The following is a 26667-nucleotide window of genomic DNA, read 5'->3' on the forward strand; positions in this document are numbered from 1 at the left end:
ATCATACGTACATCACAGAAGGGGTGTAACCCAAGACCACCTCCCACAAACATCATACCTACGTCACAGAAGAGGTGGTCTACAACAGAAATTTGAGTGTTGTTGCTTTTCCTGTCTGCCAGGTTATCTGATAATGCCTTATCTGATTGCCTTTCCTGGTAGTCTGGCCATTCCTTTGAGATGGTGATTTCCCAGTTCCTGAGACAATGGGAAGGCTCCCCCACCCCCTCCCTCCTTGCAGAGAAAACATTTGGTCAGTTTGGGAGTCAAAATGGTTTCAGGTCGGTCTTCCTGTGCTGATCTATGTCAGTGCTTGGTTGGCACATTTATGAACATTTATTTTATATATATAAGACCTTAAAATTATTATAACAGTTTCATTGGAGTTAAGCTGTCTTTGTTGGCAGGAACTGGTGGTAAGGGATGCAGTTAAAATTGAAGTGATTGGGAGGGTGAAGTGATTGGGAGTGATTGCAAGAGATATTTTTCTGCTGCACTGCTGCCTGGCTGTGTCCATTTGTCACCAGTTGCCTGTCCATTGTTCTCTGCAGTCAGTGAGGGGAGGACAAGAGGAATTGGAGTCGGTTCACGTTGCCAAGGACTGGGGGAGTCCAGAAGCAACAGAGGTTTCCCGCTTTGCCCATTGAATTCCAGGACAATGCATCTCTGCTCCTCCAGCCAGAGGCCACAGAAGCACATTGCCAAGTTTGCACAGCTGTTGCAAAATTCTACAGTCATAGAATTGAATGATTAAGGCCTTAAATGATAATTTTAGCTTATATGTTAGTGACTAAGTTTTAATTTATATATTTTTTAACTGTTACTATATCTGTATTGTCCCTGTTATACCTAATTGCAAATTCAAATGTATCCCTATCGTGTTTTATGATTTCCTTGATATTGTATGTCGGCTGGAACTGGTCTGTGACCAAAATAATAAATTCTTCTTCTTCATAGAATTGAAGAGTTGAAAGGGACCCACAAGGGTCATCTAGTCCAACCCCCCTTCTGCAATGCAGGAATCACAGCTAGAAACTTCCTGACAGTTGGCCATCCAATCTCTGATGGAAAACCTCCAGTTAAGAGAGTCCAGCACCTTCTGAGGTGATCAGCTCTACTATCAAGCGGTTCCTGCTGTCAGAAGGTCTAGTTGGAAGCTTAATTCTCCTTTCTTGTCATTGGAATCCATTGGTTTGGGTCCTCTGCTCCGGAGCAGCAGAAAACATGCTTGCTCCATTTTCTGCAGGTCTGCCATTTCCTAATGAAGGGCTCTGGGTCTCTTGGGTGCCAGTCTGAGAAGCCGGACAAGGAGGAGATGGACTCAGCTGCAACTAAGGCAGAGTCCTCTGACACCTCATAGAATTGTAGAGTTGGAAGGGACCCTCAAGGCCGCGAGGAAGGAGATTCCAGCTGGACATCAGGAAGAGCTTTCTGAAAGTGAGATCTGTTCGGCAGCGGAGCCAACTCCCTCGGAATGTGGCGGATCAAGTATTTTCCAAAGACTGGAGTAAAATTGTCATTTATTTAGAAGACCACTGTAAACAGTTAAAATCTTCGGCAGGGATGGAAAGACGCTTGTAATGTTGAATTGTTGTAATGGTAATTATGGTTATATAATAGCTTGATGCAGTAACTTTAATCTTTAAGATTAAAGATGGAAGCCATGGAGAGAGAGAAGGAAGTCTAAGGGTTTGAAAGAACTCTGCATTTTGATGTTTGAAATGGCTTTGTTTTATATGTATATTTCCCCAAAAAAAACTTAATAGAAAATTATAAAAAAAATTAAGGTGGTAGATTCTCATTCCTTGGAGGTTTTTAAACAGAGGTTGGATGTGTGGGGTGTGAAACACAGAGAAGTCAAATAGAACATCCCTAGAGTGGACATAAAAAGGGGGTGTCTGGACCAGCCAGTCGGAACTTCCTGTTTCCTCCTGGGCTGGGACAGACTTCCTCTGCATGTGACCAGAGGTGGGCATGACCTCACCTGTGCAGGTAACAAAATACCCCAGCGGAGGCTGCCATCTCTCTCTCTCTCTCTCTGTCTGATTCCATTCGTGGAAGAAGCAACATCTGCTTAGCCAAAGATGCTCTCTGGGCTTCCAGCCAAGAGAGAACAAAGGGACTATCACCTTATGGGATAAATTCCACGTGTATATATTTTGTAACCTAAGTCTGCCTTCTGGGATCCTTCTGTGAACAGAAAGTGAGTAAACTATTTCATATACTTTTATGTCGTGTCTATCCTTTTAAGAGGGAATAAAAGGAGAATTACTAGGAAACTTATTTTAGAGGCTTATGCAAGCCTGGCAAACCTATCCACTTTGTAAGTTTAAAAAGGGGAATGTTACTCTGCTAAATCATAGAACTTGTTAACACAAGTTGCGAAGGATATAATTAAACAATATATCCTCTCTTGCCTCCCTGAACATTCCCACAGGATGGTCAACTGCCAGGAGTTCCTTAGTTGTGAATCCTGCCTTGCAGAGGGTTGGACTAGATGACCCTCAGAGGTCCCTCCTGACTCTACAATTCTATGATTCCCCTGGAAGAGCTATTTGTATTCAGAAGAATCCACCTTTGGGCACGTGCCCTCCGCACCCCACACCAGCTGATACCATTTGTGCATTTTCAAATAAAAACCTTGCCCTGGGTCTGGTTTGACCCTCAGATTGTCAGCTTGCAGGCTGGGCCTGTTCCTTTTAATATGATTAATCTGCAGCATTGAACTGTTCCTCTAGAAGCAGCAGGAGTCATTCATCTTTTTAATTTACTCGCGGGTTTTTAAAAACCCTCCTCCTCCTTCAAAAAAAAAGGTGCTTTCCCATAGCAGGTATATTGCAACCACCAATAAAAAAGAGACCAGCAGGATATGCCTTTTCTCTGGCTCATTTTATTTTATTTTTAATATCTTTATTGGTTTAAAATGCAAACATACAAACATACAACGAAGATAAGTATAGAAACAAAAAACAAATAAGTCTGAAAAAACAAGAAAAAGGGAAGAAAAGAAAAGAAAACCAAGGATTTATACAACATCATATCTATCAAATAAAATTTCTCTAGCTCCTTTTAATGGATAATTCCATCAGGACTCATAATACAAAAATCTGGGACCTTCTTGGTCCCTTGGCCCATTTGTGACATTGAGCTGCCACAACAGTGTTCCTGGCTCCAGAGACTGGAAGGAGGAGCACCTTGAGAAACTGGCGACCAGAGAAAACCTGTTGATGCATTTCCACGGCCATGAATAACTCCAAAGAAATGCCGATGCCCACTTTTTTGGCTCGCTTTATGACACCTCGTAATTCATAAGATAAAGCTTGTTTTTCTCAGATGCAGGAATTTGCCCTCTTCACCTCATGTAGGCATGGTTCCTTATAACCATTTATGTGACGGTGTTTGTAGAATTTGTACTGTGAAAACAGGAAAGGGGTCAAACCACCGCAAGAGGTGCTGAAATTTTGGGAGGTTGGATAGTTACAATGGAATGGTCTCGGGGGTGGGGCACACATTTCTATTCTTATTTATTTTTTATTCTTTTTTTATTATGGAAGTGAAAACTGGACCATAATGAAGGCTGATCGCCGAAGAATGGATGCTTTTGAATTATGGTACTGGAGGAGAATCTTGAGAGTCCCATGGACTGCAAGAATATCAAACATCTCCATTCTGAAGGAAATCAGCCCTGAGTGCTCACGGGAAGGACAGATCGTGAAGCTGAGGCTCCAAGACTTTGGCACCTCGTGAGAAGAGAAGACTCCCTGGAAAAGACCCTGATGTTGGGAAAGATGGAGGGCACAAGGAGAAAGGGACGACAGAGGACGAGATGGTGGGACAGTGTTCTCGAAGCTACAAACATGAGTTTGACCAAACTGCAGGAGGCAGTGGAAGACAGGAGGGCCTGGTGTGCTCTGGTCCAGGGGGTCACTAAGAGGCGGACACGACTAAACGACTCAACAACAACAACAACTTTTTATTATTACGTTGTCAAAATAAAAAATATATATAAAAAATAATTATTGATGGCGATGGTGATCATAATCATTTATTATTTATACCCCCCCCCCCAATCTGGCTGGGTTTCCCCAGCCACTCTGGATGGCTTTCAACAGAGCATTAAAAACAGAATAAAACTTCAAACATTAAAAACTTCCTTGAGCAGGGACATGACATGAAATGTTTTGAAGAATTTCTTCAACTCCATAATTAGCAGGAAACACAGGGCACAGGGGGCACATGTGCAGAACAGAACAACAAACCCTTAATTCTATTGTACATGATAAGAAGCACCTTTAATGCGTTTGCTTGTGGTATATGATCTACATGGCTGCTTTCTTGGCTTGGCTTTCATTCTGAGCCAGGAGGGAGGGACAGGAAGTGGGACCCCAAATCCAAAAGGGAGGTCCTACAGCTTCCTGATACTGTCAGGTGTTGTGTGCATGCACAGAGTGACGGGCGCAGGTGGTCTGGAGGACGGAGCAAGCAGTGGTGACTAAGCCATATGAATTGAGGGCTACTGTGCAAAGGGAGAAAGTGGGTGAGGGACTCCAACGAACATGGCGAAGGTGAAGAGGAGACCAAGTGCCAAGAGATGAGGGAGGCCAGTGGTTGTCATGGCTCTGGGGTCGGGGTCTGTGGAGGGTCCCCCACCTCAGGTGTTCCATGGGGTCTCGGCTTCTGGATCTGCAGAGGGAAGATGAGAGAGGGATTAGTGAGCATAACTTTGCTGGAGGTGTGCAACACACTGTATGCGCGGTCTGTCCAGAAGATATTTGTGTTTCGGGGAGTTAAGTGATCCGTCAAACCTAGACAGCATCTTAGATAAACCTAAACAGCATCTTAAAAAGCAGAGACCTCACCTTGCCGAGAAAGGTCCGTATAATTCAAGCTATGGTTTTCCCAGTAGTGATGTGTAGAAGTGAGAGCTGGACCATAAAGAAGGCTGATCGCCAAAGAATTGATTCTTTTGAATTATAGTGCTAGAGGAGACTCTTGAGAGTCCCATGGACTGCAAGAAGATCAGACCTCTCCATTCTTAAGGAAATCAGTCCTGAAGCTGAGGCTCCAATACTTTGGCCACCTCAGGAGAAGAGAAGACTCCCTGGAAAAGACCCTGATGTTGGGAAAGATGGAGGGCACAAGGAGAGAGGGGTGGCAGAGGACAAGATGGTGGGACAGTGTCCTCGAAGCTACCAGCATGAGTCTGAACTGTGGGAGGCAGTGGAAGACAGGAGGGCCTGGCGTGCTCTGGTCCAGGGGGTCACAAAGAGGCGGACACGACTAAACGACTCAACAACAAGTGATCCGTCATGGTTACCCTTCCTGCCCCCTGTTCCTTTCCCCTTCCCTATCTCTTGTTAAGCTCTTTGATGGCTGAGAAACAGCCTTTAATCTCTTAATCTTTTGGAAGGAAGTGATAGTGCTGGGTACCTTCTGTGATGTCGGACATTGTTTGGAGAAAGTGAGGCGCTGGGAGAGGTGGCTAATGAATCATCTGCACGTAGCCAGTCAAGCAAGCCATGCAGGCTAACAGGCTAGTTAGCTATAAACTGGATGGTTTGGGGCATAGTTTCTGAGAAGCTCATGCACAGACTGATAGCTGTGGGGCTGTGCAAACTGAGGCTACCTGGGGGAGTCACTTCGCCACTTCTTGAGGGCTTCCCAGTGGCAGACTGAGGCTCTTCCTTGGCATGTATATATTGCTTGCTGTTAAAAACCAAATCTTCAATCTTTTCACTCATTTGTGTTTTGTGTCACTTCTGAATCTCATTTTAAAAGAACCGCCTTGCATTTGGCAAGACACACAGCACCATCTCTGTAGATGGTGTTTGTAATGTGCCTGTCCCAAAGGCTGTGCCATTTACAAGGTAGAGACACCTGACAGGAAGGGGACAGAAATGCAAGTGAACAGGGGAAGGACATGGGATGATTTCAGTTATGTATACAGTGCAATAGCATCTTATGCATGTTTAACTTGAGCAATTTCAACTGTATGCGGCTGAAGGTAGGATGGTTGAAACGGCACAAGTTAAACCCAAGCAAAGCGGAGAAGCTCATTTCTTGCCAGGTCTGCTTGGGTGCATAGAGAACTTTTAAACTCTCTGCTTTGATGGGGGGCGGGGGCAACGTCTGCTCAGCAAGCTGCATCTGTGAAGCTCAGAAATGATCTTGCAAGTGCCATATGATTTTCTATGAGATCTCGCACGACCATCCCTAGCCTTATTCAGCATGAATATAGCTTTTAAGCTCTCTACTTTGCTTGCCGGGCAAGGTCTACTCAGTGGACTAGGGTGGAATCTACACACATGTAAAAATAATGGTGTGAAACTGCTTTTTTAAAAAAGTGTTTTTTAAAAAAATATATATACATTGAATTTGCCATAGCTCACTTTCGCCATCTAGTGTCACATTTGTATATTGCGGTTTGCAACACACTTAAAACGTTTTATTTGCAGCTGTGTAGCTGAGTCCTGGGAACTCTCTGTCTTTGCTTCACCTGCTAGCTGCGAAGGAGCCTCCATCAGATTGCAAAAGTGTGAATCTCGGGCAAAATCACATTCAAAGGTGTTCATATTAGGAGAAACATGAGATCAGCTAAATGAGAAACCAGCAGCAATCAATACTGACAGGTTCACGGAGACCTTCATCTGAAGACCCACAACACAGAAATGATGTCTTCACCCCCCCAAATGCTGCTCTTCTGCCATTCACTTACCTTGCTCTCTGGGAGGGACGCAGTTCCATTTCTTGCAGCCGCTCATGCAGCACTTCCTGTTGCTGGGGCAATCAGAGTCCTCCCTGCACTGATCCCTGCAGATGCCCAGCAGTGAGATGATAGGGGGATCCGGAGGGCAGAACCCTGGTTTATCTGCATGGGGAGAGAGGGAGAGCATCAGACTCCTAATCTCAGGGTCGTGGGTTCAAGACCCAAGTTGGGCAAAAAAAAATAAAAAATCCTGCATTGCAGGGGGTTGGACTGGATGACCCTCGTGGTCCCTTCCAATGCTACTGTTTGCAGGCATTGCCTGGAGAGACAGGACATCCATCCATGCTGTCTTGGCAGAATTCCAGATGGGTTTCAGGCCGGCTCCTGCACAGCTTCCCCTCCCTCATCCTACAGAAGGAGTGGAATTCAGATTGTGCTCCTTTCAGGAATGCTTCACCCATCAGGAGTTGCTTGCTGCAGCCCACTCATCTCTCTGGCACCTCGCCAGCAAATGCTGTTAGGCCAAGTCACAATCTGAGCATTGGGCATGCTTTTCCTGGACACTCTCCTGCGCGGAGGGGCCCCTGCCTGGAGACGGTGCCACTGCTGGGCCCTTGGCACCATGGGCAACTTCCCATCACAGCTATTCCCCCACGTTGCATCCGGCACCTTAAAGTGCCACTCCTGCAGCGCAGGATTGGGCCCCTTCCAGCTCTACAGTTCTATGAACGTGGCATTGAGGCCCACCTGAGACTGGGTCCTGGGGGCAGGAGAATTGCAGGGGGCAAAGGAGGGCAAGTGTTACCGTTTGGGAGACGGCAAGAGGCCCCGCAGCCCGTCCAGCAGCATTTCTCTGTCCCCACACAGCTGGCATCGGACTGGCACTCTTCTGTGCAGTTTCCACGGGCCGTCCCCAGTGTTGCATTGGGGCATGTGCCAGCTTTCTCTGCAGCAACTGGAAAAGGCAAAGAGAAGTAGACATTATAAAGAACTTTCGGGCTTTAAAAGCTGTTTGGCCGTGGAACTGCCTCCCTCAAGAGGTTGTGGACTCTCCTTCCTTGGAGGTTTCGAAGCAGAGGTTGGACGGCCGTCTGTCATGGGTGCTTTGGCTGAGATTCCTGCATTGCAGGGGATTGGAATTAGACAACCCTCAGGGTCCCTTCCAGCTCTACAGTGATAGCCACCTTCAAATATCTAAATGATATGGGAGATGGAACAAGCTTGTTTTCTGCTGCTCCAGAGGGTAAGATCTGAACCAACGACTTCAAGTTATAGGGAAGGGGTTTCTGGCTAAACATCAGGGAGAACTTTCTGAGGCTGAGAGCTGTTGGTTGGTGGACTGGCAGCAGGCCTCCAAGATTCCAGGTAGAGGTAGCTTCCAGTTCTACCTGGAAATGAACCAGGGATTGAGAAGATGGGTCTTTCTGTCGGCAAGGCAGACACTCCCCCCCTGAGCTTTGGCCCTTCTGCTCCTTTGTCCAGCTGGGCCAGGCTGGAGACAAGGGCTTTCATGGAATCATAGAGTTGGAATAGACCACAAGGGCCATCGAGTCCAACCCCCTGCCAAGCAGGAAACACCATCAGAGCACTCCTGACATATGGTTGTCAAGCCTCTGCTTAAAGACCTCCAAAGAAGGAGACTCCACCACACTCCTTGGCAGCAAATTCCACTGTCAAACAGCTCTTACTGTCAGGAAGTTCTTCCTAATGTTTAGGTGGAATCTTCTTTCTTGTAGTTTGGATCCATTGCTCCGTGTCCGCTTCTCTGGAGCAGCAGAAAACAACCTTTCTCCCTCCTCTATGTGACATCCTTTTATATATTGGAACATGGCTATCATATCACCCCTTAACCTCCTCTTCTCCAGGCTAAACATGCCCAGCTCCCTTAGCCGTTCCTCATAAGGCATCGTTTCCAGGCCTTTGACCATTTTGGTTGCTTTTCTCTCCTTCTCTCCTAGGGACTGCCACCCGCTCACACCAACCTGTAACGTTCTTCCCAGGTGTGTCTATCAGGTGAGCTGAGGCTGTGAGAAGCCCCACCAGGGAGACGAGGAGGAGGTGGTGGAAGCAGCTGCTATTCCTGGGCGTCATGGTGATGCTGCTTGCAGAGAAGATGTTGTGGTCTCTGGCTGTTGCCAGCCAAGCTTTAAACTCTCTCAGGTGTGGCTGGTGGAGGGGGAGGGAGGCAGGGAGGTGGGGAGGGCAGAGAGAGGCTCCTGGGCGATGACTGGAGAGCAAGCGGAGCCCAGCTCCCTCCTCCTTCCATTGCACAATCGGATCAGGTAACACCCCTGGCTCTGGTGCGAACCAGGAAGCTGGAGGCTCAGAGAGCAGGCTCAGGCTCGGGGGCCGATCTTTCCTGAGAAGCACAGCCCAGGCCAGGTGGTTTGCCATCAGGAACCTGGAAGCCCAAGGAATGGCTCTTACCTGTGTTGGCCAGGAGTTAAGGGCTCCCCACAAATCCTGTGCTTGCATCTGAGCTGTGAGGGGTTCTCGGGGTGCAGCCTGAGGACCCTTGCAACTTCCATGCAGCTTCTTCTGGGGTGGGACATATCTAATGGTGCAGCAGGAAAGAATTACTAGCCACAGCAGTGCTTCTGAATACTGAGATAGGAATTTTGAGGTCTTAATGGTAAAGGTAAAGGGACCCCTGACCATTAGGTCCAGTCGTGGCCGACTCTGGGGTTGTGGCGCTCATCTCGCTTTACTGGCCGAGGGAGCCGGCGTACAGCTTCCAGGTCATGTGGCCAGCATGACTAAGCCGCTTCTGGCGAACCAGAGCAGCGGACGGAAACGCCCTTTACCTTCCCGCTGGAGCGGTACCTATTTATCTACTTGCACTTTGAGGTGCTTTCGAACTGCCAGGTTGGCAGGAGCAGGGACCGAGCAATGGGAGCTCACCCCATCGCGGGGATTCGAACCGCCGACCTTCTGATCGGTGAGTCCTAGGCTCTGTGGTTTAACCCACAGCGCCACCCGTGTCAGTTTGAGGTCTTAGATATATGTTAAATGTTCATAAGTGTACCAACCAAGCACGTACATAGATCAGCACAGGAAGACCGACCTGAAACCATTTTTGATTTCCAAACTGATTTCTCTGCAAGGTCAAAGGAAAATGGAAAAGCCTCCCCATTGTCTTTTCCTTCACAAATCCTGTCTTAAGGGCACATTTAAGATATAGGGTGTGAGCCTGACCTGGCTCAGGAACTAAGTATTTATCATTACAAAAGACTGGCCAGGCTCCCCAGACAGTCCAATCAAGTGACCATTAAACAGGTAACCTGAAAAAGTACTCAGATTTCTGCTGTAGACCACCCTTTCTGTGATGTAGGTATGATGTATCTGGAGTGGTAGTCTTGAGCTACACCCCTTCTGTGATGTATGTATGATGTTTCTGGGGGTGGTCTTGATCTACAGAGTGGCAATTTAAAATGTCTATATAAGGGCGGACACACCTGGGTTCTGGGTCCTCCTCCTTCTCCTGCGTGTGAAGGGGGCACCCTGTTGCAACAGATCAATAAAGATCAAGCTTATGAGCTGCTTTGCTTCTCAATATTCTCTGGTTGGCCTCTGTTATTTTCTCCTACCGATATAGGACCTATGTAAGGACTCTATATGGGCTCTTGGGTACCCCATAAGGGAAAAGGGCAGGTTTTTGTTTACAACAATACCAGCTGTCAGGTGACACAGGAGGGGAGAATGTTCCTCTTGTTCTGCTTGTGGGTTTCCCATTCAGACACCTGGTCGGCCCCTGGGAGAACAGGATGCTGGACTAGGTGGGCCATTGGCCTGATCCAGCAGGATCTCCTGATGTTCTTAGGAAGGAGAGAGCCTAGACTTGGTGGCTGCTGGTGCTACGGAAGAGGAAATGCCCCACAAGGGTGGTCTTTAAGGTGCCAGTAGAGACATTCCTCTGCCCTCTTTCAGGACATATCCAGAACTTCAGCCCTGTAAAGCTGCAAGGCAGCCTTTTTGCCCCCCCCCCCCGAGTTATTGGGGGTGAGGAAAAGCAGAGTTTCAGAGTGGGCACCAGTATTGGCTGAAGAATAATGCGCCAAATTCAAGCTTATTTGAAATGGTTGTTGAGTGATTTTTGGACCTGCTTAGTGTCGGTTGTTAGAGAGCACTCTCTCTCTCTCTCTCTCTCTCTCTCTCTCTCTCTCTCTCTCTCTCTGCTGTCGCACCCCCATGAGAATGGAGGCTCTTACTTAAGAGTAAAGGAGAGATTGAGCAGGACGATCAGGGCTGGGAGCAGCAGCCCACGTTGAAGGAGTCCACAAACAGGGCAAGGAGCTCAGAACTCCAGGGAAGCAAACTAGGTGGCCTCCTAGGAAGGGCAGGGCACATTTCCTCATAGAATCAGAGAATCGTAGAGTTGGAAGGGACCCTCAAGGGTCATCCAGTCCAACCCCCTGCAGCACAGGGATCACAGCTCAGGTGTCCCTCACAGGTGGCCACCCAAACTCTGCCTGAAAATCTCCAATGAAGGAGAGTCCTTCACCTTCTGAAAACATCCATTCCACCATGGTCAGACAGCCGTCAGAAAGTCCTTCCTAATGTTGAGTCGGAATCTCCTTCCTTGCCATTTTAATCCGTTGGTTCGGATCTTCCCCTCTGGAGCAGCAGCAGAAAACGAGCTTGCTCCATCTTCCATGTGGCAGCGCTTCAGAGACTTGAAGTTGGATAACGTATCGCTTCTCTCTATTGGTTCTTAGGTGGAAAGCCCTATAGGGCCTGGAGAAGCCAGATGGACCTTTCTGGGTCACTGAGGTCCAGCTACGTGTCTCTGCTATGGATGCCTACTGCACTCCTCCCTTTTGGGTCTGTATCATCTCCAGACATTGACCACCAAGGATAGCTCAGTTGGTTTGAATGTGGTGCTGATAACACCAAGGCTGCAGGTTCAATCCCCATGAGAGACAGCTGCATATTTTTGCTTGCAGGGGGTTGGACTATATGATCCTCAGGGTCCCCTTCCAACCTTGCATCTATATTTCCATGAACAGCAAAACCTTCCCTGCAGTTGAAGACTTTGTGGCCACTTGGAAAACTCCAGAGGTGTGACCCTGGCCTGTTGAGACAGGTGAGTCACACTTTCCTCTTTATGAGAAGGTTTCGCCTCTTCAATGTCACGTAGCTGGGTTGTGTTTGCAGCTAATTTGCAGACGGCCCCCGTCCACAGTCCCCTATGCAGCACCTCTGAAGCTTAGGTGAGCCACTGCTGCTGCCAGTCAGTGTTGGTGACAAATAGTGCTACATGGATGGTCCGAGGCAGCTTCCAGCATTCCTACCATATTGATGTAGATTTGGTTTGTTGCTTCCTCTGGATATCTTAGCATATACCAGTGGCACTGCTCCTTCTCTTGATCTGGATACTATACTTCTGGATCAAAAGTAGTGTCCAGGTCAAGGGAAGTGATAGTACCGCTCTGATCTGCCTTGGTCAGACCACATCTAGAATATTACGTCCAGTTCTGGACGCCACAATTTAAGGAGGATATTAACAAGCTGCAAGGTAAGCAGAGGAGGGCAGCCAGGATGACCAAGGGTCTGGAAACCAAGCCTTATGAAGAATGGTCGAAGGAGTTGGGTTTGTCTGGCCTGCATAAGAGAAGAAGAAGAGTTTGGATTTGATATCCCGCTTTATCACTACACAAAGGAGTCTCAAAGCAGCTAACATTCTCCTTTCCCTTCCTCCCCCACAACAAACACTCTGTGAGGTGAGTGGGGCTGAGAGACTTCAGAGAAGTGTGACTGGCCCAAGGTCACCCGGCAGCTGCATGTGGAGGAGCGGAGACGTGAACCCGGTTCACCAGATTACGAGTCCACTGCTCTTCACCACTACACCACACTGGTGTAGGAGGAGACTGAGAGGAGATATGATGGTCATCTTCAAATATCTCAAGGGCTTTCACATGTGAGAGGGAGCAAACTTGTTTTCTTCTGCTCTGGAGGGCAGGACACAAACCAATGGCTTCAAGTTAGAAGAAAGGAGATTCCGATTAAAGCTTGGGAAGAAATTTCTGGTGGTAAGAGCTGTTCAACGGTGGAATGGATGACCTTGGAAGGTGGTGGACTCTCCCTACTGGGAGGTTTTTAAACAGAGGGGATTATAAATCCTCAAGCACCACCAACTTGGGTCCCTTTTTACTTATGCAAGTTTCACTTCTGAAGTTTCACTTCTTCATTTACCTAGTGCCGGAAGAGCAGCAAAGGAACAGCTCTGCCCCTTTAGGAAATGGGCAGCCTCCACAGTGCAGCCACCTAGTGGCAGGAAACGGACATTGCCTGAAATGTACTTCATCTGCACAGCTGGTAGTCACTTGGGTTATTTCCGTTTTGCAGAAGAGCGACTGGAGGCGTGTCAGTTAGTGCAATGACAAGCAAAGTGATATTGGCCAGAAACTGTGGCTCAGCTTTCAGAGGAAAGCAGGGTCTGCTGTCCTGTAAGCACTTGCCCTAACTGGCATTGGACTGGGAATTTCGGGCCTAAGGAAGACAGAAGCAAAGTGAAACGGCTTTGCAAAGTTTCCTGGGCTGCAGGTGCATCCTGTTCCATGATACGGTTTGCAATAAGACTCGCTGCTGGGCCTCCTCCACGAGAGGCTCGGAGGGGGCTGGCTGTGACGCCCCACTTTCCATGGGGGGGTAGGAAGTGGATCTTGCTGCTGGGAAGGGTTGCCATAATAATAATAATAATAATAATAATAATAATAATAATAATAATTTATTATTTATACCCCGGCCATCTGGCTGGGTTTCTCCAGCCACTCTGGGCGGCTTCCAACAGAACACTAAAATACAATAACCTATTAAACATCAAAAGCTTCCCTGAACAGGGCTGCCTTCAGATGTCTTCTAAAAGTCTGGTAGTTGTTCTTCTCTTTGACATCTGGTGGGAGGGCGTTCCACAGGGCGGGTGCCACCACCAAGAAGGCCCTCTGCCTGGTTCCCCGTAGCTTTGCTTCTCTCAGCGAGGGAACCGCCAGAAGGCCCTGGGAGCTGGACCCAGGTGTCCGGGCAGAACGATGGGAGTGGAGACGCTCCTTCAGGTCTACTGGGCCGAGTCTGTTTAGGGCTTTAAAGGGCTTGCCGTAACTTGAAGAGCAAAAAAGAGGACAGACCAAGCTGCTGCCAGTCCAAGCTGGGGGAAGAGGCATGCGGGGCCGCCACTGCCATGCCCTTTTCCCTGGTTCAGGTTGGCAGCGGCAGTGGTGCGTAGAGGAACCCAAGTCCAAGCCACCCATGTCTGAGCCTGAGCCGCCCAAGCCCAAGAAACCACTAACTAACTAACTAACTAACTAAATCAATCCCCAAACCTGGACATTTCCCTTAAAATGTAAAAATCCCCCCAGATGGGCATGTTGGACCCCCAAAAGAGGACATGTCTGGGATTTCCCAGATGTGTGGCAACCCTACTTCTGGAAGAGCACCATCTTCTCCTTGCTCTGCAGCTTCCCCTCTGAGAGTGACCAGGCTGACCATGCAAGTGGGAACAAATGTGCAGAAAGTCATGCGCAAGGCAGGGGAAGAAGAAAGGTCCAGCAAGCCCCCCAGGAGGTTGGCGCCCTGTTGGAAGTTTGAGTGCTGAGACAGATATGGACCTCCAGATTCCCAGACTACCCTTCTACCTTTATTTCTATGCTGACCTCTCTCATTTCTACCTTTATTTTTATGCTGACCTATCTCATTGTCTCTTTTTTGGTTAGACTGATACCTCTCCGGTTGCATTGTGCTTTCAGCTTCCTCTGCCTTCTCACGCTCCTCTCTCAGACCTCGAGAGGTCATGCTGGAACGTTCCTCCAGGAGATCACAGGAGGAGCCAGCGTACTGAATAAAATAACACCACAGGCTAGTCAGTTAGTCTAGAACCAGGAGCGTTTCTATCCAAGTATGTAAAAAGGTAAAGGTAAAGGGACCCCTGTTGTCTTTGTCCATGGAGTTTTCTTGGCAGGGATACTGGAGTGGCTTGCCGGTTCCTCCTCCAGGTGGATCACGTTTGGTCAAAACTCTCCACTATGACCTGTTCATCTTGGGTGCCCTGCTCGGCATAGTTCATAGCATCTCTGAGTTCTTCAAGCCCCTTCGCCACGGCGAGGCAGTGATCCATGAAGGGGATCCAGAGACCAAATTGCAAACATGCGCTGGATTATGGAGAAAGCTAGAGAGTTCCAGAAAGACATCTACTTCTGCTTCATTGACTATGCAAAAGCCTTTGACTGTGTCGACCACAGCAAACTATGGCAAGTTCTTAAAGAAATGGGAGTGCCTGATCACCTCATCTGTCTCCTGAGAAATCTCTATGTGGGACAAGAAGCTACAGTTAGAACTGGATATGGAACAACTGACTGGTTCAAAATTGGGAAAGGAGTACGGCAAGGCTGTATATTGTCTCCCTGCTTATTTAACTTATATGCAGAATTCATCATGCGAAAGGCTGGGCTGGATGAATCCCAAGCCAGAATTAAGATCGCTGGAAGAAATATCAACAACCTCAGATATGCAGATGACACAGCCTTGATGGCAGAAAGCGAGGAGGAATTAAAGAACCTTTTAATGAGGGTGAAAGAGGAGAGCGCAAAATATGGTCTGAAGCTCAACATCAAAAAAACGAAGATCATGGCCACTGGTCCCATCACCTCCTGGCAAATAGAAGGGGAAGAAATGGAGGCAGTGAGAGATTTTACTTTTTTGGGCTCCATGATCACTGCAGATGGCGACAGCAGTCACAAAATTAAAAGACGCCTGCTCCTTGGGAGAAAGGCGATGGCAAACCTAGACCTAAACCTAAACCTAAACCTGTTTAGGGAAGCTTTTAATGTTTGATGTATTAGAGTATTTTAATATTTTTTTTGGAAGCTGCCCAGAGTGGCTGGGGAAGCCCAGCCAGATGGGCGGGGTATAAATAATAAATTATTATTATTATTATTATTATTATTATAGACAGCATCTTAAAAAGCAGAGACATCACCTTGCCAACAAAGGTCCGTATAGTTAAAGCCATGGTTTTCCCAGTAGTGATGTATGGAAGTGAGAGCTGGACCATCAAGAAGGCTGATCGCCGAAGAATTGATGCTTTTGAATTATGGTGCTGGAGGAGACTCTTGAGAGTCCCATGGACTGCAAGAAGAACAAACCTATCCATTCTTAAGGAAATCAGCCCTGAGTGCTCACTGGAAGGACAGATTGTGAAGCTGAGGCTCCAATACTTGGGCCACCTCATGAGAAGAGAAGACTCCCTGGAAAAGACCCTGATGTTGGGAAAGATGGAAGGCACAAGGAGAAGGGGACGACAGAGGACGAGATGGTTGGACAGTGTTCTCGAAGCTCCCAGCATGAGTTTGACCAAACTGCTGGAGGCAGTGGAAGACAGGAGTGCCTGGCGTGCTCTGGTCCATGGGGTCACGAAGAGTCGGACACGACTAAACAACTAAACAACAACAAAGGGACCCCTGACCATTAGGTCTAGTCGTGGCCGACTCTGGGGTTGCAGCGATCATCTTGCTTTACTGGCCAAGGGAGCCAGCGTACAGCTTCCGGGTCATGTGGCCAGCATGACTAAGCCGCTTCTGGCGAATCAGAGCAGCGCACGGAAACGCCGTTTACCTTCCCGTCGGAGCAGTACCTATTTATCTACTTGCACTTTGACGTGCTTTCGAACTGTTAGGTTGGCAGGAGCAGGGACCGAGCAATGGGAGCTCACCCCATCATGGGGATTCAAACCGCCGACCTTCTGATCGGCAAGTCCTAGGCTCTGTGGTTTAACCCACAGCGCCACCTGTGTCCCATCATCCAAGTATGTAGGTACGGCAATAAACGGCTTTGTGATTTTCCTACCTGCAAGCATCTCCCTGTTTGTGTGATTGCTGGTTGCCACAAGCAAAAGTCTTCTCTCTAACTGGGATCCACTCCCTTAGTGCTTCCTTGCTGGGTTTCAGCCAGTGACCCAGTGAAGCCCAGCACACTTGCAAGGAACTGCTCATTCTACCACCTGCATGCTCCAAATGAGTCCCTGTGCGCACACTGGAAGCAGCCCCAGAGAAACATCCCACGAGAGAATGAAATCAGGTCTGCATTTTCAGGAGGAGACACTCAGCCCTAAAGTCTTCCTTTCTGCTTTGAAATTTGACGCTCCAATTCTGTTTCATGTTGCCTCATTTGCACATAAAGTGAACTGTGACTTATTAGATGAGGCCTAGACCTGGCCAGGGGCTTAACTATGGGTTGTTTCCTGCCAACAAGCAACCGTCTGAAGCCATGGTTTATTATTTGTGGCTTGACAGGCCATCTAGCAGCAGGTTCTTGCCAGGAGATAAAGGTAGAAGGAAAGAAGAGCCAGGCAGCAGACGCTGGAAATACAAGCCATGGTCTGTTTGCTTATCCTGATTTATTTATTTTTTAATGTGTTTGTGGGAGGGGGTGCTATTGTTTTGCTTTTGCTTTTATTATGTTTTCCATGTTTTGATCTTGTATCTTTATGCTGTGAACCAACCTGACATCTACGGATGAAAGGAAGTATGCAAGTTTAATAAATAAAATAAGTAAATATTCAGGCACAGATTGTGGTTAAGTCTTGCGTTGTTAAACAAAGCAAGTAATTGTCAAGTAATTTAAGCTTTGCAAAAACTGAGCTATTTGGTTAGAGCGTGGTGCTGATGCCAAGGTTGTCCCCATCTGGGGCAGCTGCGTATTGGACGAGATCCTCAGGGTCCCTCCCAATGCTATGATTCTTTGAGAGCAACCGCTCTTGCTTTGAATAATTTCCTTAATCCCATAACTAGCAGGTGTGATAGGAATTATAGAATCATAGAATCATAGAGTTGGAATAGACCACAAGGGCCATCGAGTCCAACCCCCTGCCAAGCAGGAAACACCATCAGAGCACTCCTGACATATGGTTGTCAAACCTGACATATGGTTGTCAATTTTGAAGTCTTAGATATATGTTAAATGTTCATAAGTGTACCAACCAAGCACGTACATGGATCAGCACAGAAAGACCGACCTGGAACCATTTTTGATTCCCAAACTGTCCCAAACTGACCAAATGTTTTCTCTGCAAGGTCAAAGGAAAATGGAAAAGCCTCCCCATTGTCTTTTCCTTCACAAATCCTGTCTTAAGGGTATGTCTGTGTTTGAATAGGGTGAGCCTGTGACCTGACTCAGGAACTAAGTATTTATCATTACAAAAGACTGGCCAGGCTCCCCAGGGTATCCAATCAAGTGAGCATTAACAGGTAATCTGCTAGACAGGAGATAAACAACACACTCAGATTTCTTTTGTAGACAGCCCCTTCTGTGATGTAGGTATGATGTATCTTGGGTGGTGGTCTTGAGCTACAGGGTGGCAATTTAAAATGTCTATATAAGGCCTTGAACGCCATTGTTCTGGGTTCCTCCTCCTTTCCTGTGTGTGAGGGGAGCACCCTGTTGCAACAGATCAATAAAGATCAAGCTTCCTAGCTGCTTTGCTTCTCAATATTCTCTGGTTGGCCTCTGTTATTTTCTCCTACCAATCGGGAACCTACATAACGACTCTGTATGGGCTCTTGGATACCTCATAAGGGAAAAGGGGCAGATTTATGTTTACAACACAGGAAACACAGGGCATGTGTTACTGTGCAGTCTGCATTTCGGCACACGATCTGTGTGGCTCTTTTCTTGGCTTGGCTTTCACTGTGAGCCAGGAGGGAGGAATGGCAGATGGGAGGAATGGGAGGTGGGCCTCTCCGGGGGGTGGGGTGCTCCATCTCCCACTTCCTGGTGTGTCCCCCAGAGCAAGGGAGGCGGGTGGTTAAAGGGCAGCGCAAGCGGCAGCAACAAAGCCACAGGAAGCAGGGACTGCTGTGCAAAGTGATTTACTGCAAAAGTGGGTGAGGGGGTCCAGCAAACATGGCGGAGGTGGGGAGGTGACCAGGTGCTGAGAGGAGAGCATCAGGGAGACGGTGGTTGTCACTGCCCTCAGGTCAGGGTCTGTGGAGGGTCCCCCACTGCTGCTGCTCCACAAGGTCCGGGACGCTGCATCTGGAGAGGGAAGATGAGAGAGGGAGAGGGTGAGTCCAGCCTCGGTGCAGGCGGGCGCCTTTGCAATTATTACCATTTATTAAATTTAGACTCTGCCCTCCATCTGAAGATCTCAGGGCAGTTCACAACATAAAGGTGGGAAAAGGCGCTGTTGCAAGGCCTGTGTTTTGCAGGCACTCCAGAGCTGGGCTGGCAGAATCCAGCCCACGACACTCACCACCCCGGCATCATAAATGTCCCACAGAAATCCTGCTAGTGGGTCGATACCGTGATGCCTAAGTAAACCCTGTGGGGAGCTCATGGCAGGTTATGGGATTTGTGGGATGTGAAACACAAGAGCAGTCAAGTACAACATTCCTAGAGTGAACATGTTTACACATGGGGAGGAAAGTTTGTCCAGCCAGCAGATAAACTTCCTGTTTCCTTCTGGGCTGGGACAGACTTTCTCTGCATGTGACTAGAGGTGGGCGTGGCCTCACCTGTGCAGGTAACGACAAAAGCACAGGGCAGGGCAGCCATCTCTCTCTCTTTGACTACATGCATCGAAGAAGCAACATCTGCTCAGCCAAAGATGCTCTCTTGGCTTCCAGACCAGAAAGGACAAAGGGACTGTCTTCTTATGAGATAGTTTCTAGGTATATGTTACTTTTCTAAGCTAAGTCTGCCTTCTGGGATCCTATTGTGAACAGAATGATGTGTGAGTAAACCTTTTTATACTTTTATAGAAGACTGTGTCGTGTCTTATCTTTTATGAGGGAATAAGGGGAAAATACAAGAACAGTTATTATAGAGGTTTTAGCGAGCCTGAGCTAACGCATCTGTTGTGAGTTTAAAAAGGGGAATGTTACTCTGCTAAATTGTGAGCTTGTTAACACAAGTTGGAAAGGCTAAAATCAGACAATATATCCTCTCCTGCATCCCTGAACATTCCCACAACGGGGTCACCTCAGAATTCAGGAGTGGAACAGGCCAATTTGCCGCAGCCGTTCTGGCAGCATTTCTTGTCCCCTGGGCAGTTCGAATCCACTTCACACGCATTGTGGCAGGCGCCCAGCATGGAGATCCCGATGGAAAGGCTGGGGCAAGTGCCTGGCTTATCTGCAAGGGGAGAAGAGCAGAGAGTGAGCAGGCAGAGACGTCTGGAGCCACAGGGAATAAAGGAAGGCAAGCGCAGAGGCAGCCTCTGCCACCCATCTGGCAGTGGGTCTTCTCCTCCAGGGCAGCCCAGGCTTTTCACTGCTCGTGGACAGGCGGGTGAAGGCAAGGGAGAGCAATGTTTGGAGTGGAATCACAGAAGGATCCTGCAAAGCAGAAGACCAAGGAAGGGTGGAAGGAAGGGGAGGAAGAAGGAGATGGTGCTTCAGAGTCACAAAGAACACCAGAAGAGCCTGACGGCTGGATCATGCCAGTGACCCTTCTAGTCCAGTGGAAAACCAGATGCCTATTGTGGGGAACCAGTAAGAAGTGGAAGCAGCAGCAGTTGCCTTAAAGGGGAGGCCTCTGCTGCAGACGGACGGCTGCCACCCCAAGCACACTTTCTAGGACTGGACAAGACTTACCTCTGAGGTTGGACACAGGAAGCCTTTGAAGCTCACACCAGTTCCTTTTCCACACTGCACTTTTCATAGAGTTGTAGAGTTGAAAGGGACCTCCAAGGGTCATCCAGTCCAACCCCCTATAACAGAGGTTCTCAACCTGTGGGTCCCCAGATGTTGTTGGACTACAACTCCCATCAACCCTGAGCTCTGGCCTTGCTAGCTAGGGAGTTGTAGATGGGAGTTGTAGTTCAACAACATCTGGGGACCCACAGGTTGAGAAAGGCTGCCCTATATTGTAGGATTCTCAACTAGATCATAGATCATTTGTACAAATAAGTATGCAATTGGACACACAATAACATTGTCTAAAGCAGCAGCTATAATAATAATAATAATAATAATAATAATAATAATAATAATAATAATATTTATACCCTGCCCTCCCAGGCCAAAGCCGGGCTCAGGGCAGCTAACACCAATAAAATCACAGTAAAAACATAATAGGGGAAAAAGAGAGGGGGGGGGACACCCAATTTAAAATACAGGTTAAAATGCAATTTAAAATGCAGCCTCATTTTAAAATAGCCGATAAATCAAGACCATAAGGGGAGGGAAACATAAGGGTCAGACCGAGTCCAAACCAAAGTCCAGGCGGAACAGCTCTGTCTTGCAGGCCCTGCGGAAAGATGTCAAGTCCCGCAGGGCCCTAGTCTCTTGGGACAGAGCGTTCCACCAAGTTGGGGCCAGTACTGAAAAGGCCCCGGCCCTAGCTGAAACCAATCTAACCTCCTTGGGGCTCGGGACCTCCAAAGTGTTGTTATTTGCGGACCTTAAGGCCCTCTGCGGGGCAGACCAGGAGAGGCAGTCCCGTAGGTACGTGGGTCCTAGGCTGCACGTCCTAGCTACTGCTAGTCCTAGCTACTCTCTGTGTTGTCCGTGCACACAGGTGGGCACCCTTACAAACTAGTGTGCACCAGTGTTCTGTGTTCCCCTCCCCTCAATCACTGTTTCCGTTAACTTTTTTTCTACTTTTTATTTTAATGGTGGGTGTTCCAAGGGTTCTGCATATACATACCCAAACCCCTGGGGCCCAGCCCAAGACCTTTGGGCACACGAGTTGAACCATCAAACGGTGCCCCCTGCCAGGGAAAAAAGGCTGAGTGAAGATCTACATTGGAAACAAGAGTGTGGGGTTGGTGGGGGTCAAATCAACCTTCAATCTGGGAATCAAAGGCTGCTGCAAGGCGGGGGGGAAAGGCCCACTGAAAGATGCTGGGCGGTGCAAACCCCAGGAGGCGCCAGAAGGCAGCCCCCGCCCTTTCCTCCCTAGGGGTGGGGAAGAGTGTCAGTGCCACCTATTCACCCAAAGGCCACTGTAGAGGCAGAACTGGGGGGGGGGCACCTGAGGAGGGTGACAGCCTTCCTTCCAAGAAGTGCACCAGGAGTGTAACACAGCTGTTGCTATCACTGCAGGATCAAGAGCAGGCGCCGGCGGTGATGCATTCATCGGAGGCTAGATCTCCTGCCACGTGGATCACGCTGCCTGAGATACTGGTACTTGCCTCACATTGCCTCACAGTAGATGCAAAGATAGATAGATAGACAGACAGACAGACCGATAGATATAGATAGATAGATAGATAGATAGATAGATAGATAGATAGATAGATAGATAGCTTTTTCTGGGGGACGCGAGGGTATGCATGTCAGGAGGTCCATTCTGCAGCTTAGTTTAAGCTGGAACACCCTTTTACTGTCCTTATCAGACTGCTATAAATCAAGCCTTCTTCTGCTGGCCTTTCTGAACAGGCTTGCCTCGTGCTGCCAGTTCCAGGAGACTCCAACCGGGACAAAAACAGCCCCGGTTCTTCCTCTGCTGGCATTGGGTGTGTGGCCCCAATCCCTGGGCCCATAACCATTGTCAGGAGCTTGACCTGCACTTGAGTAGGACCCTGGCAGAGACACATGCCCGACCGGCATGTTCTTTCCCTCTTGGTCGATCGTTCAGGAGCTTCAAAAGCTTTCTTCAGCCCGAACATCATAGCGACTGATGCCAACAGACATCAGCACACTTAGGGATCCACAGAGTCTTCGCAGCTTGCGTGACAGACCTCAGCAACTCAGCATTTTGGCTAATCTACTTTATTTACATATAAGCACACACAGAGCACTGCAACATGGCTCCCTCTCTCTCTAGCATCAGACAGCAAAGAGAAAAAGAACAAAGGACAATAGTCCTACTTCACGGAACACAGTAACACAAACATCCTGTCTCCATCACTTCCCACTCTGGAGTCAAAACATACACCGTCATGTGATAGACAACAATCACATGACTGCAATCACGGAGCAGGAATTCTAATATCGCATACACCTAAACATTTTGTGAATCTAAGTTTGGCTTCATTGAGGGGAAGTATTTCAATATAAGTAGGAAAATGAGAGTACTCCTAAACATTTTGGGGGGGGGGGCGGGAAGCACTGGATGGATGGATGGATGGATGGATGGATGGATGGATGGATGGATAGATAGATAGATGATAGATAGATAGAGATAAAGATGATAGATAGATATCAGTCTACAGAGATGGCAAGGTTGCTGCCCTGCTATCCTGCCTATTTTATACAGTTGGAAGGGGACCCCCCCCCCTCAAATCCCGTGATCATAGCTAAAGAATTTCATTCATAGACATGTTAAACACGGGAAGTGGAAAGCACAGCCCTGCAAAGTTCGTCAGTCTGCTGCAGTCGAAGGTGACCTCAGAAAGCTCCATGCAGGCCATGAGCTCTTGAGAAGGGCCTTCTTGGGACAAAATGAGTTAAATAGTGCAGACCCTTGGGGTCCCTTCCAAATTACAATTCTATGATTCTAAGGACAACATGGGGATGATGTTGCAGGCACAGGACCCCCCAAACGGCACCTGCACCCATCAGTGGGTGCGCCTGATCGTACGGTTTGTACACGCCCTGAGTCAACACTAAGTTCTTGCCTGTATGAGACGCCCATTAAAGGATTTCAACAGGGAAAGAAGCACTATATTAAGCACTATATTAAGTATTTCCTGGAACTGCAGCTGGTTGCGAAAGAGAAATGCCTCAGCGACGAGGCAGGAGTACCTTCTCCGAATGGGGAATGTCGGCCCCGCAGAGACGAAAAGGAGATTCTCTTAAGAAGTAAAGTTCTCCGCATCTCTATCAGCCTAGATGGGGCACCATCTCACCTCCGAAGGCCAGCCCAGCCCACGGGGTTGGCAGGCTTAGCCTGGCATTTAACAGCATCATGAAAACGCAGAAGTGAAAGTGCCCAAATAGAGGAATCCCCACTGCTTTGTGAAGAAGCTCAGCTGAAGACTTGGGCAACTTTCCAAGGGGAGCCTGGAAGTGTTTTGGGGCTACCCAGGGGATCCCTGCACGAGCTCTTCTTGCCATTTCTCACTTCTCCAATGCCACCGCTTGTGCCTCCTGCCCGCCCCATCCTGCCCCCCACCAGAGAACCAAGAAAAATGAACAGCCACTTCTCCTGTGGTGGAGGCTGCCTCCAGAAGCCCCTGCCACAATCATACGACCCCAGCAAGCCAGGCTTCAGAAGGGGTGGGGTGCGCTTGGAACCTGAACATTTTGCCTCAGGCAGCAAAATGGGCTGTCCCAGAGCCTAGGACTTGCCGATCAGAAGGTCAGCGGTTCAAATCCCTGCGACGGGGTGAGCTCCCGTTACTCGGTCCCTGCTCCTGCCAACCTAGCAGTTCAAAAGCACGTCAAAGTGCAAGTAGATAAATAGTTACCACTCCGGTGGGAAGGTAAACGCCGTTTCCGTGTGCTGCTCTGGTTCGCCAGAAGCGGCTTAGTCATGCTGGCCACATGACCCGGAAGCTGTACACCGGCTCCCTCGGCCAATAAAGCGAGATGAGCGCCGCAACCCCAGAGTCGGCCACGACTGGACCTAATGCTCAGGGGTCCCTTTACCTTTTCCTTACTTCCAAAAAGCCACCAGGAATTCCCGTGAAGGCCTCCCTAACCGGAGGAGGGCAGAGGGTGAGCAGGCACCTCTGCACCCCATCCTGCCCCACTGGCACATGGGGCTCCAGTCACTTAAGGAACCTGGTTACTCTTTGCAGACTGGAGTGGCAGGACATTTCTGCCCTGCTGGGTGCTGGGCTAGATGTAGGGAATGGCGCATCCAAACTGTTATGCAAGGGTTAATGCTGTAGCACAGAATCCTATGATGTTAACACCACTGTTGGGTCAGTGGTCAAAGGCAGAGAGCGTGTTTTAATTGTGAGAGCAGCCGGTGTTATTTTGATGCTGCTGTGTGTCTGTAAATATTTGCCAGTCTCATATATGAATTCGTGTAAATATGTTTCAGAATACCAAGTAAAAGTAAAGTGTTATTTTCAAACAAAGTGTCTTGGTAGTCTTTTTTAGGAGAGAAAAAGAGAACTATTAAATAGGGCCAAATGACCCCAGGCAATTTCCGCATAACTGTGTACAATTACCACACAGATGACCCCCGGGGTCCCTTCCAGTTCTCCCAGCTCTGCCATTCTATCATTCCACAAAGAAGATGCTTGTCTCCTGCTTGTGCAGGATCCTGGTTGTCACAGAGAGGCTTCAGGCTGGATCCTGCACAGCTCTCTCACCCTCCTACCAAGAAGCTTAGAATCACAGAACCATAAAGTCGGGACCCCTGAAGGTCCTCTAGTCCAACCCCCTGCAATGCAGGAACCTCAGCTAAATCATCCAACCCCTGTTTAAATGCCACCTCCCTCCTTTGTGCCACAGAAGGAGCAAAATCCCAAACACTGCTCTTTGCAAGGACGTTCCACACATCAGGAGACCCCAGGCCTCACCTGCATACCTTGTATGCCCAACTTATAACCTGACCATTCTGCATCCATTCAGAGGGGCCTGGGCATGGGGCCACTGACTGCTGGAAAGATGGGGCAGGGGCTTCCATAACAGGCAGCCCACCCCCCACTCATAACATCTGGCACCATGGTGCTGAAGCTGAGGCCTAAGATTATAAGAGGAGCTGCTGGATCAGGCCAGTGGCTCATGGAGTCCAGCCTCCAGTTCTCACAGTGGCCCATGGAAAATTTGCACGCAGGATCTGGGTACCAGAGCCCTCTCCCCTCTGTGGAGAGAGAGCGGAAGCATCCTCTCCTCTGCTGAGATATCCAAACCTATTTTTAAAGCCTTCCAAGTCGGTGCCCATCAGGGTCCCCTGTGGCAGTGAGTTCCACAGTTCAACCTTGTGCTGCCTAGCTGAGACTGGCTCCTGGGGGGCAGAAGGATTGCAGTGGGGGCACAGGAGGGCCAGCATTACCATTTGGGAGATGGCAAGAGGCCCCGCAGCCCGTCCGGCAGCACTTCTCGACGCCCTCACAGCTGGCATCAGACTGGCACTCTTCCGTGCAGTTACTGCTGGCACTCTCCATCTCTGTATCTGGGCATGTGCCCCCTTTGACTGCGGCAACTGGAAAATGCAAAGAGAAGACAGTGTTGCCTTGAGGGGTGCCACCCGGCCTCTTCTTGGGGGCCCTTGATGTGGCCGCAGGGAGTTCTCCTGCCCTTGGGGTGGCAAGCTGGCATCAATGCCCATGGCAGGCATTGCAGCAAAAGCCTTTTCTGGGAGGGTGGAGAGCAACTGCCCTGGGCTCCCTCCCAGGCACCCACTGCAGGTAAGAGAGTTTCCTTGCCGAAGGAGAGTCAGACGGCCCGGGCCTCTTCATGCAGCTGGGCCAGGCTGGAGACAAGGGCTTTTCTCTTCTTCTCATCTCACACCCACCTGTAATGTTCTGTTTGAGCACCTCTATCCGCAGAATCGAGGCTGTGAGAAGCCCCACCAGGGAGAAGAGGACGAAGAGTTGGAGGCAGCTGCTATTCCTGGGCGTCATGGTGCTGTTCCTCGCAGAGAAGATGTTGTGGTCTCTGGCTGCTGCAGGCCAAGCTTTAAGCTCTCTCAGGTGTGGCTGGAGGAGGGGGAGGGAGGTGGGGAGGGGGAAGAGAGGCTCCTGGGCGATGGACAGAGAACAAGTGGAGCCCAGCTCCCTCCTCCTTCCATTGCACAATCGGTTCGGATCAAGTAACGCAGCTGGCCCTGGTGTGAACCAGGAAGCGGCAGGCTCAGGGAGCCATAAGAGAAGATTCTGGGAGTCTTTGCTCAGCTGGCTAGGGACCCTTCTGTCTCTCCACCAACTCCTGGTCTCCTTGCAGCATGCAGATGCTGAAGATGCTCAAGCAAGCCCCTGTTCTTCCCAGAGGAGACGTGCAAGTTGGACCAGCATCCTGAAGGCCAAGGGCATTGGGCCATCAAGCAAAAGCCCTCCACCAAAATCTCATTTCCCCCTCTGAGCCTGCAAGGGGTTCTCAGGAGACCTGTCAGGGCAGGTGGCGCTTGCC

At 49.0% G+C, this 26667-nt stretch overlaps 2 protein-coding genes and 1 long non-coding RNA gene across 3 annotated transcripts; all 3 read right to left on the minus strand.

Annotated features, from left to right (window-relative positions):
• Positions 1 to 3953: 3953 nt before the first annotated feature.
• LOC308480135 (waprin-Phi1-like) lies at positions 3954 to 8882 on the minus strand. Its single transcript, XM_081011507.1, has 4 exons — positions 8689 to 8882; positions 7512 to 7661; positions 6716 to 6868; positions 3954 to 4683 (listed from the first exon to the last, which is right to left on the minus strand). Exons 1-4 carry the CDS (start codon positions 8795 to 8797, stop codon positions 4652 to 4654), a joined length of 444 nt encoding a protein of 147 aa, XP_080867633.1. The 5' UTR covers positions 8798 to 8882; the 3' UTR covers positions 3954 to 4651.
• A 5118-nt stretch (positions 8883 to 14000) lies between these two features.
• Positions 14001 to 14825, minus strand: LOC308480329. Its single transcript, XR_013988047.1, has 2 exons — positions 14389 to 14825; positions 14001 to 14355 (listed from the first exon to the last, which is right to left on the minus strand). It is a non-coding gene; the product is annotated as an uncharacterized lncRNA (long non-coding RNA).
• A 3723-nt stretch (positions 14826 to 18548) lies between these two features.
• On the minus strand, positions 18549 to 26222 carry LOC308480221 (WAP four-disulfide core domain protein 2-like). The gene is made up of 4 exons (XM_081011678.1): positions 26054 to 26222; positions 25592 to 25741; positions 19676 to 19828; positions 18549 to 18730 (listed from the first exon to the last, which is right to left on the minus strand). Exons 1-3 carry the CDS (start codon positions 26160 to 26162, stop codon positions 19677 to 19679), a joined length of 411 nt encoding a protein of 136 aa, XP_080867804.1. The 5' UTR covers positions 26163 to 26222; the 3' UTR covers positions 18549 to 18730; position 19676.
• Between the last annotated feature and the right edge of the window lie 445 nt (positions 26223 to 26667).

This window comes from Podarcis pityusensis (assembly GCF_964106645.2).
Source record: "Podarcis pityusensis genome assembly, chromosome: 6".
In the NCBI taxonomy this organism is placed as follows: domain Eukaryota; kingdom Metazoa; phylum Chordata; class Lepidosauria; order Squamata; family Lacertidae; genus Podarcis; species Podarcis pityusensis.